This window comes from Vanessa atalanta, chromosome 5 (assembly GCF_905147765.1).
Source record: "Vanessa atalanta chromosome 5, ilVanAtal1.2, whole genome shotgun sequence".
NCBI lineage: Eukaryota > Metazoa > Arthropoda > Insecta > Lepidoptera > Nymphalidae > Vanessa > Vanessa atalanta.
Genome location: NC_061875.1, coordinates 9,505,505 through 9,529,338, shown reverse-complemented (window position 1 = coordinate 9,529,338; position 23,834 = coordinate 9,505,505). Strand labels below are relative to the sequence as shown.

The 23,834-nt window shown below is 31.1% G+C and overlaps 2 protein-coding genes across 6 annotated transcripts; one reads left to right on the top strand and one right to left on the bottom strand.

The window, feature by feature from the left end:
- Window positions 1–1,682: 1,682 nt before the first annotated feature.
- On the bottom strand, window positions 1,683–9,454 carry LOC125063934 (mechanosensory protein 2-like). Of its 5 annotated transcripts, none has more exons than XM_047670655.1 (8): window positions 9,205–9,379; window positions 8,767–8,808; window positions 8,329–8,429; window positions 7,889–8,044; window positions 3,474–3,571; window positions 3,232–3,393; window positions 2,322–2,487; window positions 1,683–1,963 (listed from the first exon to the last, which is right to left on the bottom strand). In XM_047670655.1, exons 1-8 carry the CDS (start codon window positions 9,260–9,262, stop codon window positions 1,829–1,831), a joined length of 918 nt encoding a protein of 305 aa, XP_047526611.1. In that variant the 5' UTR covers window positions 9,263–9,379; the 3' UTR covers window positions 1,683–1,828. The 5 variants fall into 5 exon arrangements, with proteins under 5 accessions (XP_047526611.1, XP_047526612.1, XP_047526613.1 ...); XM_047670656.1 differs by lacking the exon at window positions 9,205–9,379 and adding an exon at window positions 8,886–9,166; XM_047670658.1 differs by lacking the exon at window positions 9,205–9,379 and adding an exon at window positions 9,412–9,454 and having other exon boundaries at window positions 1,684–1,963.
- Window positions 9,455–17,283: 7,829 nt separating this feature from the next.
- LOC125064404 (cuticle protein 8-like) lies at window positions 17,284–21,945 on the top strand. The gene is made up of 5 exons (XM_047671394.1): window positions 17,284–17,289; window positions 18,261–18,389; window positions 19,208–19,304; window positions 19,514–19,626; window positions 21,485–21,945. Exons 1-5 carry the CDS (start codon window positions 17,284–17,286, stop codon window positions 21,554–21,556), a joined length of 417 nt encoding a protein of 138 aa, XP_047527350.1. The 3' UTR covers window positions 21,557–21,945.
- The last annotated feature ends 1,889 nt before the right edge of the window (window positions 21,946–23,834 follow it).

The following is a 23,834-nucleotide window of genomic DNA, read 5'->3' as shown; positions in this document are numbered from 1 at the left end:
TATCTTTTATAAAAATTGTTAGAAGTGGATGACTCATGATCACGAAATGGAGATAGAAACAACAGTAAATTCAGACTTTGAGCAACAAACAATACGGAAGGTAATTAAAAAAAAAACAAGACTTTGCGGATACTTATAGTTATTACTATCTATACCAGAACAAATGGAATAAGATATATCACAAATGCAACGATTATTGCTTCGTTTTTAGTTTTCTTGGCCCTTGTATATTTTATCCTACTACGCAGGCTGTAATGAAAGACATTAATAAGAGTAAATATCCAATTTTAATTAATTTAAGATTGATAGTTTATCTATACTAATATGATAAATGCGAAAGTAACTCTGTTTGTCTGTTGCACTTTCACGGTCAAACTACTAAGCAGAATGGAATTTAACTTGGTATGAAGCAATCTTAAGCTGTAAGAAAGAACATAGGCTACTTTTTATGTCTATCGCCTGACGAACGACTCCCTAAAACGCGAGCTAAGCTAAGGTGATAATTAGTTAAGTAATATATTAAAATATTCACACTTTCGGTCTAACAGATCATGTGCGTGTGGGTAGATGTATTACATTATTTGACGCGGACATCGGAAGGTATACTAACCATTATTTCTATTAGCTGAACAGAATTAGAAGTCAGATGAAAAATAATATTTAGATATCTTACCCGAAAGCAAAGTAATAAACTCAATGGAAACAAAATGATGGTTAATATTGTGATAAAACGTATTATTTTCTCCTTTAAAGATTCTTGTTTGATTTCTGTAAAAAAAAAATATTAAAAAAAAAAAGAGAAAAAGGAACAGACTGATATAATAGTAGCGCACTGGTTGCCGTGTAGAAATGTTTTCGTCATCTTTACGGCTTTAAAATTGTCAGATTCCAGTACAATTTTACAAATTGATGTGATGAAACATATTTTATTTACATAATCAATGAAACCCTAAAAATACCGCTGGAACCGGTCTTATTACGAGTATATAAAATAAAATCACAAAACTTAAAAAAAACACATAAGTGTTTATAATGACATTGTATTTACCGTTGTAAAATTCCATTGTATCAGTTTTTAATCTTTCTTCCATTATAATATATGTCATAAAAAATAAATATTCATAAATAATTTAGTTTTTTAATTTTATGTACTTTATATGTGTATCAGGAATAAAAATAAACTATTGTTAATAATTACAAAATTATTGAAGAAGTTAATGACATTAGAGATGTTTTGATACGAGACAATGTCAAATCTAAAAGATAAAGTGCCGTAGAGAAAAAGCAATGTCGTGGCCAGTTATTACAGGCTTTGGGAATCTTTATGGTAAAAATGTAAAAAGTAATGCTTGTTATTTTTTGTATGTACACTTTGTACGCTTCGTTCATGATTTGAATTTGTATTCATTTTTTTACTCACATGACAAATAACATTAGGTAAATGAATATCCATTACTTTTGATCTTACACTATTCACTTTTTTGGTATGACTAATTATTTAAAAAAAAAATTGAAATAAAATTTAAAATGTATTCTTGATTATTAAAGTTCATTCGTTTGTATCATGTAAGTATATTTTTCTCGATAGCGTCAAAATCGTTATCAGAAGTTTGAAGTGATTGGTTGTTAAATATAATTGTTTTGTATTACAAATGAATACTTTATATTGATAAAGAATTGTGGAACTATTTGCAAACTTAGGTTTCGGACAAAAAATAAAAGATAATGAAATAAATTCTAATTTAATAACAACTAATTTTGTGGTGATCGCGTCTTTGGAAATGACGTAGATTTTTTTTTTAAATAATGACGATGACGATCTTTAACTTCATACTGGTAACGGCGGAGGTATGCTGGGCCCTGAGCCGCTCAAAAAACACTTGAGGAAATCCATCGGGAACGGAAAGATAATTGTTGAGCTCTTCTCAGCCGATATTGTGTTGAGAGATTGTAGGTATCTTAACTGCAATAATAAATGATATACTTTAATAAATGGATGAACAAATTCGATGACCTACAAATTACAATTCTCATCGATCAGCTTGTACTAAAATATGGGGCATACATAAGTTTCGACTAATTTTGCAGATACTTTAGTGCTAATAATAAAAATAGAATATCTCATGTCTTTTCACAAATAAATAAAAACTAATTACAATAAAAAAAAATGTGAAGTATAATGTATACTCAAACAATAGAAGTAAATTATCAATTGAAAAAACATAAAATGAAAATTAGACAAATACCTAATTTCTACTATTATAATATTCTTGACACGTATTAATTATTATAGCTACTTCAAATGTTGTTGCTTATCTTACTTGTAGAGCAGTAGGGTTGTCTATCATAACGAGGGATGCTTCTCTTAGAGCCTTTGAGGCTTTAATTTCGCCCTCAGCAGCTATTATTTTAGCTCGGGCCTCTCTGTCAGCTTCTGCTTCAGCTGCCATTGCTCTCTGCAACTGTACTGGGAGTCGGACATCTTTGCTGTAACCCAAGATTAAATAAATAGATCTTTCAACGTGAACTTCCTTGGGTCGCGTCTAAAACAATATTTCGGTTTCATATATTACAACACATGTAAAAACGAAAAGGATTTTTTATTTGAGCGTTCATTTATTAAGATCTGCCAACTCTATTTCTGGCCCTAATGGTTATAAAACTAGAATAATAACCGATGACTTTGAGTTAAAATCCGGGCAAGAAACACTGAATTGCTCGGCGGTGAAGAAAAACATCGTGAAGAGAATCTGCTACGTGTAGCCATTAATACTGCATTGAAGCAGCGTGTTGGAGTAAACTTCATACATACCTTCTCCTCAAAAAGGAGAAGAGGTAAAAGTCCAGTAGTGAGATATTAACATGCTTTTCCATTTTGTATTATATATTTGTATTGTATTTCTAGAGTTAGATTATTTAGGAAAACGACTCACGACCCAACGGAACGGACGGAGCAGAAACGTTTAACGCGGGTGAAACTGTCCTGATCAGTTAGCTGTACATAGTAATATAGGTCACACGAATGTAAAATTAACTGCAGATTAATATTATTACCGCGTATGCTAAAGCGTATAAACTATAGAGTAAACTATAGCTATAAAATAACTGCCTGTATTTTTCTCACAGCTTGGAAAAGCCTTTCATTACCATCGGGGAAAGGATTCAAGTAAGTACAGACAGTAGCTTTAAAAAAAAATGCCTCAAAAACCTTAGAGAAATAGTATATATTACATTTCAACTCTTTCTACTTCAACTCCCCATGGATCAGTCGCTACGTCCAAGTTGGTTTGCATCATATGACTTATGGCTTCACGGTCGGATAACAGCTGGGCTAAGTCACGCATACCCAGAACATTGCGCAATGTTGTCGCAGCGAGGAGACGAGTAGAAGCACTAAGAAATAAATAGAAATAATTAAAACAGATAATATTATGAAATATTCAAAAGAATCAGGATTAGTCAAAAATATTTACCTATAATCCGCTACACGAACTACCGCGTTTAACGGTTCCTTTATTCTATAGTAAACGACTGCATCGACCGCCACAGTAACTGAATCTCTTGTGAGGACCTGAAAGTATTTATTTTTTATGAATAGTTAATCAATATTTTTAGTCAAACAAAACTTTGGTATATTTTACTTATACATTCCACCACGATTTAAAATGTTGGTTAGTTAGACTCAATACATATGCCTATAACGATACTTCTAATAGTTGGTAATATAATAGAATCATCTATAATCAACAGATTTTACATAAAATTTAAAAAAATAATAATCAGTTTTCATGTTAAAAAACATAAAACAGGTACTTTATTTCAATTCTCTTAGTGTATATATTATTAATTATATTTACAAATATAAGTAATAATTAATAGATTATAGTAGCCTTTGGTACCCAATAGAATAATATATTGTTTGTAAAATTTGAAACTAGTGGTTTAAAGGGATCGATACTGTAATGGTGTTAGACCCACTTGAAAGATAAGTAATTTAAGGTAAAAATGGGTCAAGTTTGAGTAACAGTGTCCTAAGGGCATTCCCCAGGGCTCCATACTAAGTCCGTTGTGTTTCATGAACTACATCAACGATATTAACAATGAGAATGAAATATTTCCCAATTAATTCGTAATACATACCTAATATCTTCTAATAGCAATATACATAGGTAAAATTCAAACAAAAATACAAGCTATTTTTGTTCGAATTTAGAAGATTTTCTCACGTCGTAATAAAACGAATTCAGCAATTCGTATAATTAAACATGACCATCAACGCACGTAGTCGTGTAGTAACCTTACAAATATATATAATAGTTCACCGCTACGATTAGTCAGTGAACAAAATATCTTTGATAAAAGAATAAATTAGAGAAAGTTACGTTTTAGTTAATTACGTAGAACATAATTTTTCTTTTTACCTTAGAAATTGGCTTATATAAATTTAAAATACATCATATTTCATATCTCTTGGGCTACAGTTTAATATTCGACTCTCTGAAGTTCCAATAGCAATAGGATAAAAGGTGAGGGCTGGCACCATTGTCCAATCATGTGCTTTTTGTGTATATAAATAATCTCGTGGCGGGAAAGGAAAAATTATTTATTAAACTTGCATGTAAAATAATCTCCAAACCTTTCCCTAATGGGAGTCGTTATCCAGCAGTAGCATATTTACAGGTTGCTGCTTTGTTCTTAGTTTACCAAAGGCTTAAAAGTTAGCTAGTGTAACAAACTACTCCTATCCCTCAAATAATATCACTCATCCCGCGCGCTCCCAAAAAGTAAGCGTCTTCGAAAGTACGAGCCCGGATTTCGACAACTCAACTTCCCCTTTTGCTCATCTTAATACAGTCCATTTTTTATGGCATAGGTTGGCGAGCATATAGGTCACCTAATGGTAAGTGATCACCACCGCCAATAGACAGCGCTGTAAGAAATATTAACCATTCCTTACATCACCTATGCGTCACCAACCTTGGAAACTAAGATGTTTTGTCCCTTGTATCTGTGCTTACACTGGCTCACTCACCCTTCTAACCGGAACACAACAATTTAGGGTACTGTTATATATATCTGATGAGTGGGTGCTACCTACCCAGACGGGCTTGAACAAAGCCCTACCACCAAGTAAAACCACTTATCTCTCACGCGTACAAACACAATATTTAAATAATTTACATGGTGTTAAGGTTTTCTGAAAGCATATCTGGGTAGGTAACACTTTCTCATCAAATACTGAGCTAAGCACTTCTTTGTACTGTTGTGTTCCGGTTTGATGGTTAAGAGTAATTACAGGCTAGGGATGTAACTTCTTAGATTGGTGACACATTGGCTATGTAATGAAAAATAATATTTCTTGGTACCATACCATCAAGTGACCAATTTGTATGTGTTCTATCGTTTGGACCATATCAACTTAGTGATTTATGTTCTATAGTGAACCAGTGGAATGAGCGGTGCTATATAAATGAGGTAGATCAGTATTTGGTACCGTATTATTAATTTTTACATGATACTTGATTACTTTTTTAATTTAAAAATAATAATTTTAGCACAGTAGTTATAACTATCGATAAAATATATTAACACACTTTCATGTTGTAATTCAATTATGATTTACTTTTAATCAAAAATTATATTAATTTAATAAATCATTGCACATTTACAATAAAACTAATTTTGTAAAACAGCGATTCAATCAATATTGCATTTAAAAAAACTACTTACATAAAATATATTTTAATTTCAATTAACTTTATATATTAATCGTAATGATTAAATGGGTAAGCAGAAACATAACGTGGGCGATACCGCGTAAAACAGCTGGCTCAATAATGAAACGGTTATGAGGTAGAACGGTTTAGACAACCAGTACAAGACACAATTGTTTGTGCATCGTAAAACTTTGATTGATGGTTTATAGGAACATCAATTAGACGCAAACCAGCTGAATGGCAGGCATTCGGGTTAACTGTTTTCAATACCAATGCCAATTCCAAATCGTCTTTGTTTGTAGCCATGTGTTCTTTGTTATATGCATCGTAGTTATACTTAAGTTCCGTCGCGGTATATTGTATTGGAATGATTGGCTTGTTAGGAACACGAGTAGTGATATTACTCAAGGTGATTTTTTTTTTTTTGTAGAGATTTGTGATTAGAGGTTGTTCAACTCTCTACATGTTTCAAATTGAATATTACACGTATCAGTGGAAAATATTTGATTTATTATACTTCATGTTTTAGTTGGCTGATCAGGATAAGGATATCCGCAAATTTTCAATATTAGCATATGGTAGTTTCGTATGGATAAGCGTCATTGGAAATGTTTTTTTAAAAATAAAGAAATTATTAAATTCAGAAAAATAAAATGTTTATTATAATTTCCAATATAACCCAAATTCAATACAAGGATATTTCATATTTAAACGCTATTTTTATTAATTAGTATATAATCATAAGATAACTTACTTACTATTTATAAGGCAAAAAAATATGATTCTTTAATAGCGCTTTTCGAGGATCTTCCATTTCATTTTGAAAAATCAATTTTGTGTTAGTAGGTCATATATCGTTAAAATTAAGGTTAGGTTAAAATATACTAATATATAACACTACATTACGACCAACGGGGGTCGGACTGTAATATTTAACACGAGTAAAACCGCACAGAGCACCAAGATTATTTTAACGACCGAAGTGTTTGTTTAATCAGACGCGCTCATTTCAAACTAGCACTCCGATTTGAATAATCATTTTTGCGTTAGATAGTGCGTTTATTAAGACAGATCATGGGGTATAATATATCTATATATCTTTACGCTAGAACTAAGGAGATTAGGGGTAACCGATATTATTTAACAATATGGCAATCATAGGCATTTGGAGTTGTAATAAAAATAAAATCGTTTCCAAAGACACTGGTACTGATGATCGCAAGGTAATAATCATACTTGGTGACTAGCATATACGTCATCTGATGGTAAATGGGCACATTCACTCTTGAACAAGAATCGCACTGCAAGAAATGTGAAACTCCTCGCACAGTCAGCGCGCTTTTAGCCATGGGACCTACTCGTTAGATTTAATTAGTGCTTACAATTGCAGCGTGATTAAACACCGGCTTCATTATATTTACATTAACAGCCTGTAAATTTCCCACTGCTGGGCTAAGGCCTCCTCTCCCTTTAAGGAGAAGGTTTTCGAGCATATTCCACCACGCCACTCCAATGCGGGTTGGTGGAATACACATGTGGCAGAATTTTGTTGAAATTAGACACATGCAGGTTTCCTCAAGATGTTTACCTTCAGAGCAGAGCACGAAATGAACTATAAACACAAATTAAGCACATGAAAATTCAGTGGTGCTTGCCTGGGTTTTTACCCGAAATTATCTGTTAAGATGCACGCGTTCTAACCACTGGGCCATCTCGGCTCATCACGTTGCAAACTGAAACACAGCAATATCTAGTTTTGATGTAATCAGTTTGTTTTTTGTTTCATAAGTCAACGCGACTTGGTAAAAACATAAAGTAATCGAACTGAAAACAATTTAGCTTTTATCAAGCGTGCATGATTTTCACAGAGTACTCACTTACATCGTTATCTACTGCCAAAAGTAATTAATTGTTTTTTTTTAAGATGAGTAAGCCAATGTAAATATCAATATGAGACATAGATTCTATAGTTAGTAATAATTTGTATAGTGCTAATATCTATAGGCGGAGAAGACCATATGTAAAAATATAATATTGACTCGTTTGCCCGTTTACCTTTCTCTAAAAAATAAATGTAGAGTCATGTTGGTTAATTCTGAGGAAAGGTTAATAAGCACCTTAGATAGAAAAATAAAATATTGTGTATTACTTATTGATTTGAAATTGGTTACCTCTTGGGGTGGTACATCGAATGATACTGTTCTTAAATCAACTTTTCTGTAAGTATCGACACAGGGTAATATGAAGAAGAGTCCAGGCCCTCTCACGCCACCTTTACGTAACCGACCGAGGCGGAAAATCACTGCGCGTTCAAACTCTTGGACGACCTGAGAAGTATAAAGAGTGTACTTATTAATAAATATTTTCTCTATTAAATATTAATCTATATAATATTCTTAATGTTCTCTAAAAATTTTTAATATACTAGGTTTGAACGATTAGTTTGTAATAACACTAAAATAAATAATTCATTTGTCCACTCCACGATACAAAATTTATGTTAAAATTGAATAGAATTTGGAACAAAAGTAAATTTCTCATTTTATAATTACAAATTCAAAATAATCTGAAATTGTTTTAGAAAAAATAAACATTAAATAATTTTATTTACCTTAAAACATTCGAATAACGAAAACGGAAATGTAATAATGACAAGGAGAAAAGAGAAAAATGTTGCAAATTTTTCAACGCATCCGACAGCATGCGGATTTGCTGAAAAGAAAATTTCAATCTAATTATTTTTTTATTATAATCAAGAACAAAAGAAAGAATCTGCATTCGATATAGGCAATAAGATTGCACTCTGTTAATTAATTAATAATTATTATATTGATTTAAATAACTGAACAAAATTATTATAACGCTAAGATGCAATATTTACAATGGCTGTTAATCGCATATAAGTGGTTTATTTTGGCAGCATTTAAACGATATTTACATAAACTTGCTTATTACTTTTATAAATGAACCGATTACGAAGCGATAATAATTACAATTACTCATGACTTTAATTAATCACGAAATTTACTTTCGACGTTAAAATACTTACGCATGTGTATCGTGATAGCGCAAGTCGTACCCGTATCACAATCTAAAATATTCAAATTTACAAATTAATTTTAATTACACGCTAACATTTAGTTTTTAAGCTTATCAGTTTCTACTTACGGCTGGGTACGTTATCACGTCTAGTGCTTACAGATCTTAGTTCCGTATGCATCGTTAATAATTCAAGATTATATATTTTAAGCTATCAACACATAATGAGTTAAATTCGTTAAATGATACCAATTTCTAATAACACGTTTAATTCGGCCAACAAACACTGACTGCGCTGACATTCGGACTAACTTACTGTCCGATGAGCGCATGTTTACGCGACCCAAAAACAACACGATACCAACTAAAAATATCAAATACAATGCGAATGTTTCGAATTCTAAAATAATAACATGTCTCTGGATTAGTTTCGATTACAGATATTTACGTATTTCGAAGTAGCACTCCACTTCGCCTGAATCCTTGTCGTGACAACCGAAATCCATGAGGAATTAGAAGCGCAAATTGACGCGCATTGACCGATTTCTGAATCAATCAATCTAAGTGTTTGCAGTGTGATCTAACCGGTGTCTATATTGGTACTACGGTGAACACGGATAGTCAGGTTGACGGTAAAAATAAATAAATAACGCACTTCCCATGTCGATGGACGAACGGGCGCACAGTGGCTCGCGATGCAGAGTATTGTTGGCTAAAGCACTTTGGAAACATTTACCATAATACATTGTATATGAGGATGTTTAGATAATAACTTCACTATTAATATTAAAGTGTTTTAAAAGTTAATCATGTTACGGTTATGGTTGTCGGCGTAATTGTCGGTAATATGATATGTTTGATTGTTTTTCTTGTTTAAATTAATTGATGTAACTATTACACTTAACTACGGATATTCTAGAGATTTATTTTCGGTTGACTCTTAATTATAACCGGTATTTAATATAATACGCTATAATCAAGATTCAAATGTGATTTTAAAAGTGTACAATGAAGAAATATTTAGATTAGACCTCGTAATGGAAATTGCAAATTATACTTATTTATCCTAATAAAATTATTTAAAAATAGTAGTTGTAGCTTGCGATTTACGGTCTAACGGAACACTTAAAATAATCAACATTCAAACTTCAGACTGATACTGAAAATTTCTTAACAGAAAAAGCTAACATAACCAGGGTTTATATTAAGGATGTCACGATATGTAATCTTATAAATCAGAAAGTGATTTTTAGTGTTGGAATAATTACTGATGTAACCACTCAGAAATGAGTTTGTATAAAGACTTAGTAGAAAAAAAATTGAAAATACTTATTTTTTAATATTATAATTATCTTATGATGTATAAAAGTATGAATACGATATTTCCTGTTGCCGTACGTTTCACTCATCACACACGCGAAAACCGAAACAGATGGCCGACTTGCGATGAGCCTTTGTTTATAAGAACGTGCATACGCACCTCTTGTCGGCCAAATATAAGATAATTCAAGCGATTAATGTGTTCTTTATTTGGACCGTTGCATTATTATAACTTGCATCAATAAAACGTGTTACAATAATGTAATTCGTGTAATAGTATGGACCACCTGTTAGTGTTTATTCGAGCTCGTTTATTTTGGCAGATTTATATAATTTGTTAATTGTAACGTAACTTATATATAAATATTTATTAATATCACTCTTCATATCTACATAAACATAAACATATCGATGGAAATTTGAGGTTTGTACAAACTACGTTATAATTTTTTGATGTGTAACATATTTCGAGAGTTTTCGTTTTGCGAGAGTTATTTCATGAAAAGGGAGGAAAGTGTGTAACAGGAAGCCGGGGAAGCACACACTATTTAATTCGACCAAGGAGCGCGCACTGTGCTAGAGATGTAGCCCTCAGATGGTACCAAATCATTTTTTCCGAGAGGGTTTAATGTTGATGTTGCTTATTATGTAGGTATCGTCCACTCATATATTCTACCGTCAAACTGCTACTCGGTTTGAAGGGTGAGTAAGACAATGTAGCTAAAGGAACAGGTATCATAGCATCTTATTTCCCGAGGTTAGTTGTTCTCACTCACCCTTCAAATCTATGATGAGTGAGTGGTATTTTACCCAGACGGGCTTACACAAAGTACTTACCATCAAGTAAGTACTGAAGTTTTCAGGAGTAGTGTTAGTAGATTAAGAAGAATATTTATATCTTTGTGGTTTATTTTGATATTTCTTACATAAAATTGTATAATATTCAAACTTAATATAATTCTTAGAAAGGTGATACATTTGTCTTAATGCTGTGACATTTGAAGTTTATAAAACAGTTTATATATTCTTATAAACATGTATACTTTGTTATATTTATGTAAAACACCAAATAAAAGCATTTTGTTAACTGTATATAAGTTATAGTTGAAATCTTTTAAGATTACGTTAAAATTGAAATGAAAATAAAATGGAGTGTGTGTGTAATTCAAAATAATATCCTTGTAGTGTTTACCTCCAAAATTCAATTAATTTTCTTACCTCGACCGCACCGATTAATCACTTTCTTTCATATATTGAATTAAGAATTAAATTGAATTAGTTGAATGTGCTTTTCAAAATTAAAAAGATTTTTTGAAAGTCCTGTGATTTGCAATTATTCCTTAAGGATAAAGAAACCATTATAAAATGAAATTATTACGTATGTATTGCACCAGTCATTACTTTCTATAGATAAACGATATTGCAATTCCGCAGGTAAAAATACTGCTACAATACTTCCTCTAAATAAAAAAGGTAAAAAAATGTGCCAATAGTTCTCAACACATATTCAAATCAAATGTGCGACTTTCAGTAGCTCGGCGCCTTTTATCTGTTAGTATTTTTTGTTTTATTTAAAATATAATCCAATATATAAAGAATAAAATTTATGTAACTCGTATTGATAGACGACCGACACATATAACCAATAGGTCCAATCCAAGAACATTAAGTACTAAAACCAGTCTTTGAGCAAGTTATATCTATCTATTTACATATAAACTTGTTGATCTTTACATTTTGACTATCTTTTGACCCAAAAGATCAAAGGCTGAATCAAACAACAAATCAACGGTAACCGAATGATTGAGAACTTTTGATTAGTAGTTAAAATAATTAAAATTATCAAAAGTCTCGGGAACCTAATGAATGATACAAATCATGCTTTCAAACACGAAAGTGGCAACATTTAACTCTTATTAAATAAAATCGAATAAAATCAAGATCTTTATTCAAAAAGGCTCTTATAATGCTTGAAATATTACGATTTTCTTAATAAGAAGGATTATCAAGAAACGGCAGATTTGGAGTATTGTATTTATTTATTTACTTATTTTGTAATCCAACAGTTTTTATACGTATGAATAGATTTTTTTAATATGAGAATTATTAAATTGTTTAAATATATAGAAACAGTTCACAAAATTAAAAGTGGGCTTTCTTATTACAACCGGTTTAGGTAAACCTTGTTTTATGTCAAATAATTGATTAGATCCAAGATAGCCCAGTGGATAGAAAATCTGGATCTTAATCGATGAACAAGATACGAATCTGAGCATACAACTAAACTTTCACTAGCTTATTTGTGTTTAAAATTTCACACCCGCTTCTGAGGAAAAATGTCGAGAGGAAATTTGCGTGTCTTGGATGAAATTCTGTCATATCTATATACATATATCAACCATCCGCGGTGGAACTCTGTACTTTCTCATTAACAAGAGATGGCTTTTGCATAGTCGTGGGAAAGTTTTGGGCTGTTAGTATTAAAAGTATTAATAGACTGTAAATAGAGTGATAAACATCAAATATGGCCGTGGGATGAAGATGAGTACAAACTACTTTTCATGCAAAATAATTCCCAGAACAGATCGATATGGATTCAAAGGCTTAATTTACTTTTGATATAAAAATAAAATTGCATATGCAATACTAGCTGTGCCCGCGACTTCGTTCGCGTTGTGTGAATTTAAGTTATTTGGATATTATAGCGTGATTTTATTTTTATTCTATATATAATTCTAAAATAAAAGTAGCCTAAGTTACTCCTTATTACATTCGCTATCTGTCAGTGAAAGTCCCGTCGAAATCGGTTCAACCGTTCCAGAGATTAGCCGGAACAAACAGACAGATAGACAGACAAAAATTGTAAAAAATGTTATTTTGGTATATGTACCGTGTATATACAGTATATAGTATATATACATTTAGTAAAAATGGGTTATTTTAATATTACAAATAGACACCCCAATTTTATTATATGTATAGATATGGATATGATCATCGAGGTCAAATTTATTTCTTTATAAAATATCTTTAACATAATTTATTAAGGTTACATTACCAATATAGAGATCGTAATGCGTCTAAAATTTTTATATATCAATTAGATTTAACATGATTAAAATAACGATCGGTTCTCATGGACTAAAAATACTTTGTTCGATAACCGTGATAAGGTATTCGATTAGAAAATACTTGTCATAGACTTGGAACTCGAAGTGGCATAGTGCAGATTTCTTATAAGTCCTGCATTAATACGTAGTATAGGTTTTTTGTTACCAAGTCAAGAGTATAAAAAAGGTTTTCTTGATCAAATATATCATATGGTATTGGTAACTGGGCCAAATCTTGGTGAACCTAAATAGAGAAAGTTGTATTGCAAAAATAATCTCAGGGGCTTGGTCGTGTCAACAGAGATACTAATTGAGACTTTATAATGACTTTATTTTTATTAGCTTAATGATCTTATACTTGTGGATTAAGCAAAAACTTATACTAAAAATTGAATGTTTTTTAAAAAAAAAAAAAACAAAAGCAAAATATCCCGCTGAGTTTCTTTCGCCGGTTCTTCTCAGGTCCGAGGTGTTAAATTCCGAACCGGTGGTATATTTTTGACAATCAATAAGCAAGTGTAAACACTTCTATATTGAATAAAGATTTTTGACTTTTGACTTTTATTACGATAGCATTGAATTTCGAAATAAATATATGCTATATTAACATTGTTTTAACTAAAGATTATAAATTAAAAAAGTGTGTATTTCTTTATATGAACGTGGCATATTGACATCTTCACCATAAAGGAACCCAGATAGGACTGAGATTATCGATACTATGAGACTTTCTCAAGGCTCAATTTAACTTACAAACGCAGGTGACAAAATATGCAAGCTACAATTTAGCGTCAACCATCACGATTACCATACCGGTGGTTTTAGTGATACTGTCACTGGAGGATTTTAGTGATACTGGAGGAGACTGGGACTCGTCTAGGACTGGAAGTTATTGGGAGTCCCCAATACAACCCCATCGTCTGCAGTAGGAGAGGTTATTTACCATTGTTGAAAAAAGAATTGATTGATTTTCGTAACTTTCGACGACGTACTAAAACGATTTAAGCTATGTCAATCTTTGAAAAATGTCTTATTGCGAAATTTCAAAGTGCAGTAAAAGTAAAGTTTTGAAATATAATATGTTGCACTTTTGATTATATAACTGATCAGTAGTATGTCCGAAAGAACTAAATGGTTTAGTTATATAACATATTACGTCCTGTCCCTAACACAGGTGTGCCTAATTATATATAGAACATTTTACAAAATTACGTAATATTTCATCATTCGATCCCACGAATGTTTCGAATCACGAATGTCCTGTACATAATCTATTATAGAAATATCTCGATTGACTGATTGCCACACATTAATAAAGATATAAAGACTTAAAATTTGGCAATGATCCTCGTTTTAATAAATAATCTTGCTAATATTTAATTTTAAGGGGGTGCCTTAATCGGCTTAGTTTTCTTCAATCTTCAACTGTAGCTGATCGACCAATATTTGAAGTACACCAAGATGATGATGCATGATAATATATGCTGTATTATATCAATGATCACGTCACGGGACACAATGTTACGTACATTATGTTTAACTTTTCGCAGGTGAACCCGCGTCGTTAAGTGAAAGCAATTTATAAGACAGCATGTTTCGCTTTATGAATGGTTGTAAATTGACACCGCGCCAAGAAAATAAAGTCGCGGATGAAAACGACTAAAGTCTTTATTAAAACTATGTATGTATATCTTACAACTTATACTTCAAAGATAGTGAGTGTTGTATGCACTTATTATATGTATTTATTTTGAATAGATAACTAAACATTCATATGTTTATACAGCTTATGCTGTAATACCTTCGCGTAAGCTTTATTTCAACATGAATATTTTATTTGCAGTATTTTATTTTTCGTTAAGATATTGGCATGAATATTAGTAGAGGTAAAATAATGTTACTTGATTATTACTATATGATCATATAATGATAAAAATTAATCTGTCAAATGTCAAATAAACATTTGAGACAATTCTAACTAGCGTGGTTCTCGCGAGTGGTATCCAAAACATTATTATTTTTTTTATTTTGAATTTGATACACTCAGTGTAACTGTCTATGCATGTTGTAAGGTTATCTGTAAATATGGCGTCTGTTTGATTTTGAATGCTCTTTACAATTGGTTATTTCGTTACCTACTGTAGATATGCTATGACGTTGGTCCTTAAATTAAAATGAGACTATAAACAGTTTCGCATTCGTGAGGTTTTTATTGCGTTGGTGAGTTCGATTAGTGACACACATTTAAAAACAAATCCACATACAAAATATTTTAAATTTTCTGTGACCGACATCTAAAACTTTTCACTTGGAGATGAAAAAGTAACTTTTTAAAATTTACGCTTGTCATATATGTACAAGAGTAAAAAGACATTATTTGCCGCACTTTAGATAGAATTATTATTATTGACGTGTCTTATAAATTCAGTTATTTAATTTTATCTATACATCCGTTTTGTTGTCGGTAATAAAGCATGTGGAGTTAGCCTAAGACTTTGATCTGGCTTTAAATTTAGGTTGCACCACGCTCAAATGCACTAACGTTGAACCAATTTCATCACACAGGAATGTTGTATAGCTTATTTTGTTTTATTGCTTTTAGTGTTTATATAATAATAACATTCGTATACATACTTTTGTATATTAAATATAAATAAAAAATAAAAACGACTGTAACTATAATTTCAAACTTATATAACAATTGCTTGTACAATTAAGCCACAATATGAATTGTAATTATTATTATATTTTTATTAATTAACGTGAATATGTGAGTATATTGTAAGCAAATATATCGTTGATGAGTGAAATTCTTTCAATTACAATTTGCGTATGCACCGGAGATATAGATCTAATTTATGACGAAGACGCACATCTCCTCATTAAATTAAATTATTGGCGTGTATTAGTGTTGAATGACGCTCGTGACAAGATATAGTGCGTGGAATGATTAAATGAGTAAGTAGATAAAAAAGAGAATATATATAAATTTCGAAGCATCAAAAAGTTTAATTAGGATTTATTTATTTTTTATCGTACATGCTGGCAACGTCACTATGACGTAGAAGAACACGTGACAGCCGAAAATTGTCATAGTTGAGGGGATATCGAAAGATATGTTACGAATGTGAGCAAATAGATTTACATTTCGGATATCATCATGTCTGATAAGGAGTTGATGCCTAACCCCTTCGATATATTTATACCTTTGTTTTTAAGTGTTACGTGTAGTTTATGTATGGGTCCACCTCAGTGAGTGAATGGATCTTTTATTACCTCGTCTTTGCAAAGACAATTATATGATATAGATATAATTACAACCTATAGCACTCAGGAATAATGTAGTTTTCTACCAGTGAAAAAAAATATTAGAATTGGATCATTAGTTTGGGTGATTACCTCTACATAAACATAAGCATACTTTACCTCTTTATTATATTTGTACAAATTTATTGCACACTTTTTTTATATTGTAACTTAAAAAAATCTCGAGTATTTGCGATGTGATCGTGATAACATATAGATTTGTTACTTTAAATATTTAATAAGCGTCATTAGATTTGTGGTTACTATGTATATTCGCGTATTTTTTTTTTGAATTCCAAGATAATACATGGGGAGAAAGATTGATAATATTATTTGCAAATTCAATAGATTGTTCCTGAAGCAAGGTATTCGTTTTTATAACAAAATACCATAGATACTTTTAACTTTTCCAAATGGTAAATGAAAAACATTCATAATTAAGGTTTTTATTTCATATAGATTGATTTATTAACTTTTTTTTAATTTTAAATACCTTCATCGAGTATAAAAACACGGTACTGGAATGTTTCAAATGATTTCAACAGTAGAAATATACACTAACATAAAATTCTAATCAAGCTTAAAATTGTTTTGCTCTGTGCAATAAAATACTGCATTTTTTGTAATAAAAATTCTACTATACTTTACGAATATTCTAGCGCGGGAGTAGTACTTGTGCAGGTGCAACGGGGGTATGGAGGGGCCCTTAGTTTATAAGCGTAGGACATTCATTGCTCTGTCAAGCAGGACGAACTATCGTGTGTAGTGTGTGTTGTCATAGAAGTTACAATATGTGGGTAAGTTGTTCAAACAATATATGTTAGTGCTTAGAAACACAAAAAGTTCTCAACAAGTAACAAGTTCCTAATATTTTAAAGTGTGATAATAATAGTGATATTCAATTAAAAATTATGTAATTTAAGTTTGTGCAAATGAGTGAAATAATTTTTTTAGATTACATTACATTAGCAGCCTATAAATTTCCCACTGCTGGGCTAAGGCCTCCTCTCCCTTTGAGGAGAAGGTTTGGAGCATATTCCACCACGCTGTTCCAATGTTGGTGGAATACACATAGAATTTCGTTGAAATTAGACACATGCAGGTTTCCTCACGATGTTTTTCTTCACCACCGAGCACAGATGAATTATAAATACAAATTAAGCACATGAAAATTTAGTGGTGCCTGCCTGGGCTTGAACCCGAAATCATCAGTTAAGATGCACGCGTTCTAACCACTGGGCCATCTCGGCTCATTTTTTTTTATTATAAATAAATTTTAAAGTTAAGATATCTTGAACATATAAAAATAAGTTTGTATCGACCCCTTGAAAATGAATCGTAATTAATTACATATATAAATTTCTATATGTACCTACATATATCAATATGGTCACATCTACATGTAGTTAGATGTGACCAAACTGCTTTTTACTATAATTATTAAATTTTTAAGTGAAAAACGGTACTTTCCGCCATATTTGTGACAATATAACCTGTGATACTTCAGATAATTATTTTGCAAATCTATTAATACCTTTTCTATACTAATACTAATTGAAATCAGTTTTTTATCTATATTCATACATACATAGATAAACAGGGAAAATACGCTTACATTGTTATAATTTGTAACTTTACAGCTCTGAACAGGATCGCCTGATTTTAAAAATAGAAATAAAAAAGTAGAAATCATCAAACCCTTAGTTATTGTAGTAACATTTATTTGGAAGAGACAAACTATAAACATTATTTATTTTGCATTTTACAGATCTTAGCGCTGTTGTCCTGTGTTAGCGTCGCATTGGCGGTGCCAATTGAGTACGGTGGACTGTATGCGCATGCGCCAGTCTTTCATGCCCCAATCGTTCATGCACCTGTCGCTATCGCTGAGCCTGTAGTGAGTTAACAGCTTTATTTACTTTTTGTAATATATCGCGTAATTGCAATAAAAGTACTAAATATATATTCTATATAGCTTAGCCTTAGGGATTCTACATCGTTGATTAGTATTTGTAACAAAAATATCATCAATGGATATATACATATTTAGTTTATCGCATGTTTTGTATAGTTTCGAGCTTGTAAGTTGATCTTTAAATGCTGAGTTCCTGGGTTTAATTTCAGGGTAGAGTCAATAAAAAGTTTAAGACTTTTCTATCTAGAAATTCTGGGTCCGATTGGAAGCTAAGTAAGTGTAAACACTCTTATGCCGCAGAAAGGAAATGCCTTTAGAATTTATCCTGCTTCCCTTCGGTGCCCGGTGGTATCAGATTTCCGTCCTATCAGATATAATCCAACGGATTATGAGAGTACGCTTGAGCGCTGTATTATATGCGCAGTTTAAATCGGTCAGGAGGTCATCACCATGGTACATTTATATTTTGTCTTGCTTCTTAAAAGTACAAGTGTGCGCCGCTCCTCTAAAAAAAACAATGGTACCAAGTGCATTATAATATTTGGGTACCGGAAAAGTTTCTGAGCTCTTTTGATTACTACAAATCAGAGCACCTGCTTAATATACAAAAACAAATGGGGGTTGATCAAAAAAATAAAAGAAATATATACCTAAGTACATAAAGGAAATTCACCAATTTTTCATATTTGTATTTATGCCAGGATAAAGTTCTAAGTTGAATTGTATTGAAAATATTCTAAAAAATGGTATGTTTTTTATTTCAATCAATTTACTTTAGTTTCAATTATGTGATTTTATAGGCCTATCCAAAGTACGCTTTCAATTACGGAGTCAAGGATCCCCACACTGGTGACGTTAAATCGCAGCAGGAAGAAAGGGATGGCGATGTTGTTAAAGGTAATTAGAGGTATCATATTCGGTCATTCAAATATATATATATATACATATGTATATTAGTTATTCTTAGTATAATGTACACTTCGAACCGGTATATATATATAACTGTAAAATGATTTCTAAACTGTCTAATGTAAAATCCAGCTCTGGACACCAATTTGTAAAGTTGTATATGTTGTTGTAATGAATCACGTGCATTTTTCTTATAGGTAGCTACTCCTTAGTAGAACCCGATGGTACAACACGGACAGTGAACTATTCAGCGGATGACCACACTGGCTTCAATGCAGTTGTTCACAAGTCGGGCCATGCAGTTCACCCGGTTAGTTCCAACAATGTCTATTAATATGTCATCGTTTGTCATATGTTACTGTAGCAGAGCATTTATAACAATAATTTTTAGATTACAAATTAAATTTAAGACTATAGCTAGATCTGACGCAGAATTGTAGATTTTATGGGATGTCTGAAATAAACTGATGAATCGAATTGCAAGCGAGCTAAGCGATTCTTTGATATCATATAATCCTAATATATAATATAATTTAGTGGACACAAATATTATAGTTATTAAAAAGAGTATAAGTGAATAAACATTAATACATTGACAGCTCTTTATTATCCGGCGGCTTGGCAAATTTTGAGTGTATGCCAAAACGCTTTATGACATACGGCATTCCCGTTAATCGCTTAACACGAGATAAACTATTAAAAAAGACGTGTCGTGGACCACACGGATAAACGAAAAATTGCTTTTGCTCTATATTGTGGATTAAATATCAGAAGCAATGGAATAAATAAATGACAAGAAAATTATTGTTAATAATCCCGTGTGAATTAAAATAATAACAAAAATAAGTTTAAATAATTTGTATGTAAACGTATATAACTATTAAATATATTTACATAAGAATTATTAATATTAACAATATAACATATAGAAAGAGAGTAAGACAGGAAAAGATTGTCTGAACATAACGCTTTTTGTTTAAGTGACGTTTTTTACAAGTTCACTCAATGTAAGCCGCGTTAAAGAACATCGTTCCAAAAAACTATTTACTTGTTATTCAAAACCACTATCTCTGACAAAACTAATGTTCTATATATAGATATTCTACCGCCAAATAACAGTACTCTGTATTGTTGTGTTCCGGTTGGAAGGGTGAGTGAACCAGTGTAATCACAGGCACAAGGGACATAACATCTTATTGTCCAAGGTTGGTGGCGCATAGGTGATGTAAGGAATGGTTAATATTTCTTACAGCGCCTTTGTCTATGGGCGGTGGTGATCACTTACCATCAGGTGGCCCATATGCTCGTCCGCCAACCAATGGCATAAAAAAAAATCTATTTACTGGACCCAGACTTATATGTAAGAAAAATAAACCAAAGCTCAAAACTAGCTTTGGTTTATCTCGCGTCTTGTTGGAATAAATATTGCACAATGTAAATATCGTCGCTGTTACCGGTCCTTTCGCAAATCTAACGGTATTTGTCATATATGGAAACGCGATAGCCTGATAACGTGAACTTAGCTAACAATATTTTCGATTTCCGCTACAGGACTATCGAGCGTAAACTGGAAATTAGTTGATTAACCGAGTGATGAAATCTGACATTTGACGTAATCAATTTTATGTTGAATTAAGATTTTGTAAGCAAAGTTTTCTTTGTAATTAATTTTTTTTTGTAACAGTTATAGTCTTAGAAAAAACTTTAGGCAAATAATAACAACTAATATTTTTGTATTATTATTGAATTTGTATTGAGATAGATATTAATTTACATGCGGATTCAGTTTGAACTAGACAAATTAGCTTGAAATAAAAAAAGAGCTATTTGAGTAATATCTTAAAAAAATACAATAGTATTTTGCATTTTATTGAAATTATCTCATTAAAGTTGAATGTTTTTATGTTATTTATATTGTATATGAAAAGTTGATTTGTTGAATAAAAGATTTGAGTGGAAAATTAGAACATTATTGACAACTAAATTTGTTACAAAAATTGTGTAATTCCAACCTTCGGTCTAACGACATGCTTTCTTTACTTTTGTTAAGTCAGTTAAGAAACCTGGCTTTGGAAACAACTCTGCAATTCTCTATTATTTATCAATTCTCATTGTTTTAATCTGTTCAACATTTACATATACATTTTTATATTTTTTTATCTTTACAGGTAGCGGTAGCTCCAGTTGCTCATTATGCACATGCACCGACACTTGTCCTGTCTTCCTATGGACACCACTGATAATTTAACACGACGGTACTCCTTAGTCTTCTAACCCTCGCAAAGTTGTAGTTTAAATAGTTATACCTAGATATAAAACGGAAACATTGTTTGTGGTTGCATAAGTATGGGTAACATTTAAAACGTTGAAAGATTTTTATCCTTTTAATAAATAACAGGACTGGGATAATGGAAATAATATATATATATATATAAATGTCTAGGCTGTATGGTTGCAGGTCTTTGTCTAGCCCCAAAGAAACAAAATGAAATGCCATTAAAATAATGGATACATACAGCTTTTGTTTTAAGATCGTTACAATACGAAAATGCGTAATGGTGAGCTGGATCCGTTGTCTTCAACTTTTGAATGTTATTCACAAGACTACATAAGAATGTACTTTTAAGTATTTCAAGCGACATTCAAAAGTATTTTGATTTACTTATTATATTTTAAGTTATTCGATTTTCTTGTATTAATTAATTCGATCTAAGTGCCTTCCTATTCATAGCATCTGAAGTACAACTATATAAATTAATTTTATATTAATTTTACTTTAATGAAAGAATAAATTATATAATATACACCAATGTTGTATTTTATTCAAACTAAATTAATTTAATTAAGAATTCTCATTAAAATTACTTGTAAATTTTATTAATTAAGTCTATGACATTGAAAAAAAAGACTACAATACAATAATTTTTATAATTATTAATAATATATTAATTATTTTAATATAATTAATAATCAATTGGATATTTTAACCCTAGATAATAAATAAAATAAGTAATATTTGATATGATTTTCTTTTGTATAAATTAATAATGTCAATTCCAAGGTTTAATATTAAAATTTAAATTTTGTTTGAATTATTTGGTTGCGATATAATAACTTACTCTTACAATGAAACCTTTTTTTTTTTAAATAATATTTAGATGATTATAAAAGTTAAGCAAAACATATAGGATAGTATTTCATAACGATTTTTCAACTATGACCATTTGGTTATTTACATCACTGTTAGGAATGTTACCTGGTAACACTGCTCCATCCTCTATTCACTTATTGTTATAGAACGAAGGGACTGACAAACGTTAATATGTGCTTCCCGATACATGAAAATAATTTCCCCGACTACACGGGAACTTCAAGCGGCTACGGAGAATTTCTTGACGGAATAACGAATCAACACAAATTATGATCTTGAAGCCGGCCGCTAGACCAACATAGCAATTTTATTACTATAGATTTATATTGAAAGGTATTTTATCAAATTCGTATTAAGAGAAAATATATTTGGCCATTTTACATTTTTACTCGTCGTAAATGACACTAATATGGAAACGATTTACGTCGACATGGGAACAAGCGCCTTGCCATGTGTTGGTGCTGTTTTATTGCATATTGCCATAGGAGGAATATACTGTGATCGTATCTTTAAATTATATTACGACTATAAAATAATATTTGCTTTAATCTGTAAAGTTATGGCTTATAAAACCGTTTACGTTCTCTAAGAAAAGTATATCAAAATGTTTACTTACTTCTGGATACATTTAATTTTCATATATATTACATACTAGCTGCTTCGTGCGGTTCTTCCCGCTAACATTACTATTCTTCCTACAAGGACTACAGCATATTACGCTACAGCGTCATATCAGCCTTTCTTAAGAATTGGGTTATTAAATTTAATAATAAGTATTCAACGATTGGTGGTCCCAGGTATGAGTGATGAGAGTAACTTTATTATATTGTTAAAGATGAACAAGATATATAAAAATAAGTAAAATTATCTTTAATTCAAAAAATTTGTAAGTAATTTCAATATTATTATTTTTTACTTTACTAATATACTAATATGACTAAATACTAAATGCTCATTGGTCGTCATCGGCTGTCGTTGACCAATGACGAGTCGGATTAAAGTACCCAATAACGCTTTTTGTTATTTCTTTCTAGGTGCAAAAAAACAAACTAATCCGATAAATATATAATCTTAACATTATCATATACCCGTATTTTTTATACATTTATTTATTTCCAATAAAATACATTTTCCACACGAGATGTAGGACTAGCAGTTATATATTTATTTATTTTATTTATTTATACTTTATTGTACACCACATGATACAGATTAAAATATGTTACAAAAAAAAAAAAAATAGATATTATTGTAGAGTACAACGGTTGTATGGAAATTGGGTAGGTGGTGCTAAGGCGGTATTATAACTACACTTGCATACAAATATCTACATGTAAATACTTATACAATGTACATATATGCAATAT

Excerpts from the sequence above, each read along its gene's own strand:
- LOC125064404 (XM_047671394.1), top strand. Across the intron at positions 18,390-19,207 it reads TCGCTATCGCTGAGCCTGTA|GCCTATCCAAAGTACGCTTT; the intron begins GTGAGTTAACAG and ends GTGATTTTATAG. Across the intron at positions 19,627-21,484 it reads CGGGCCATGCAGTTCACCCG|GTAGCGGTAGCTCCAGTTGC; the intron begins GTTAGTTCCAAC and ends TTATCTTTACAG.
- LOC125063934 (XM_047670655.1), bottom strand. The coding sequence starts at position 9,262 with ATGGATTTCGGTTGTCACGACAAGGATTCAGGCGAAGTGGAGTGCTAC. Across the intron at positions 8,045-8,328 it reads CGTTATTCGAATGTTTTAAG|GTCGTCCAAGAGTTTGAACG; the intron begins GTAAATAAAATT and ends TATACTTCTCAG. Across the intron at positions 1,964-2,321 it reads ACAACCCTACTGCTCTACAA|TTAAGATACCTACAATCTCT; the intron begins GTAAGATAAGCA and ends TTATTATTGCAG.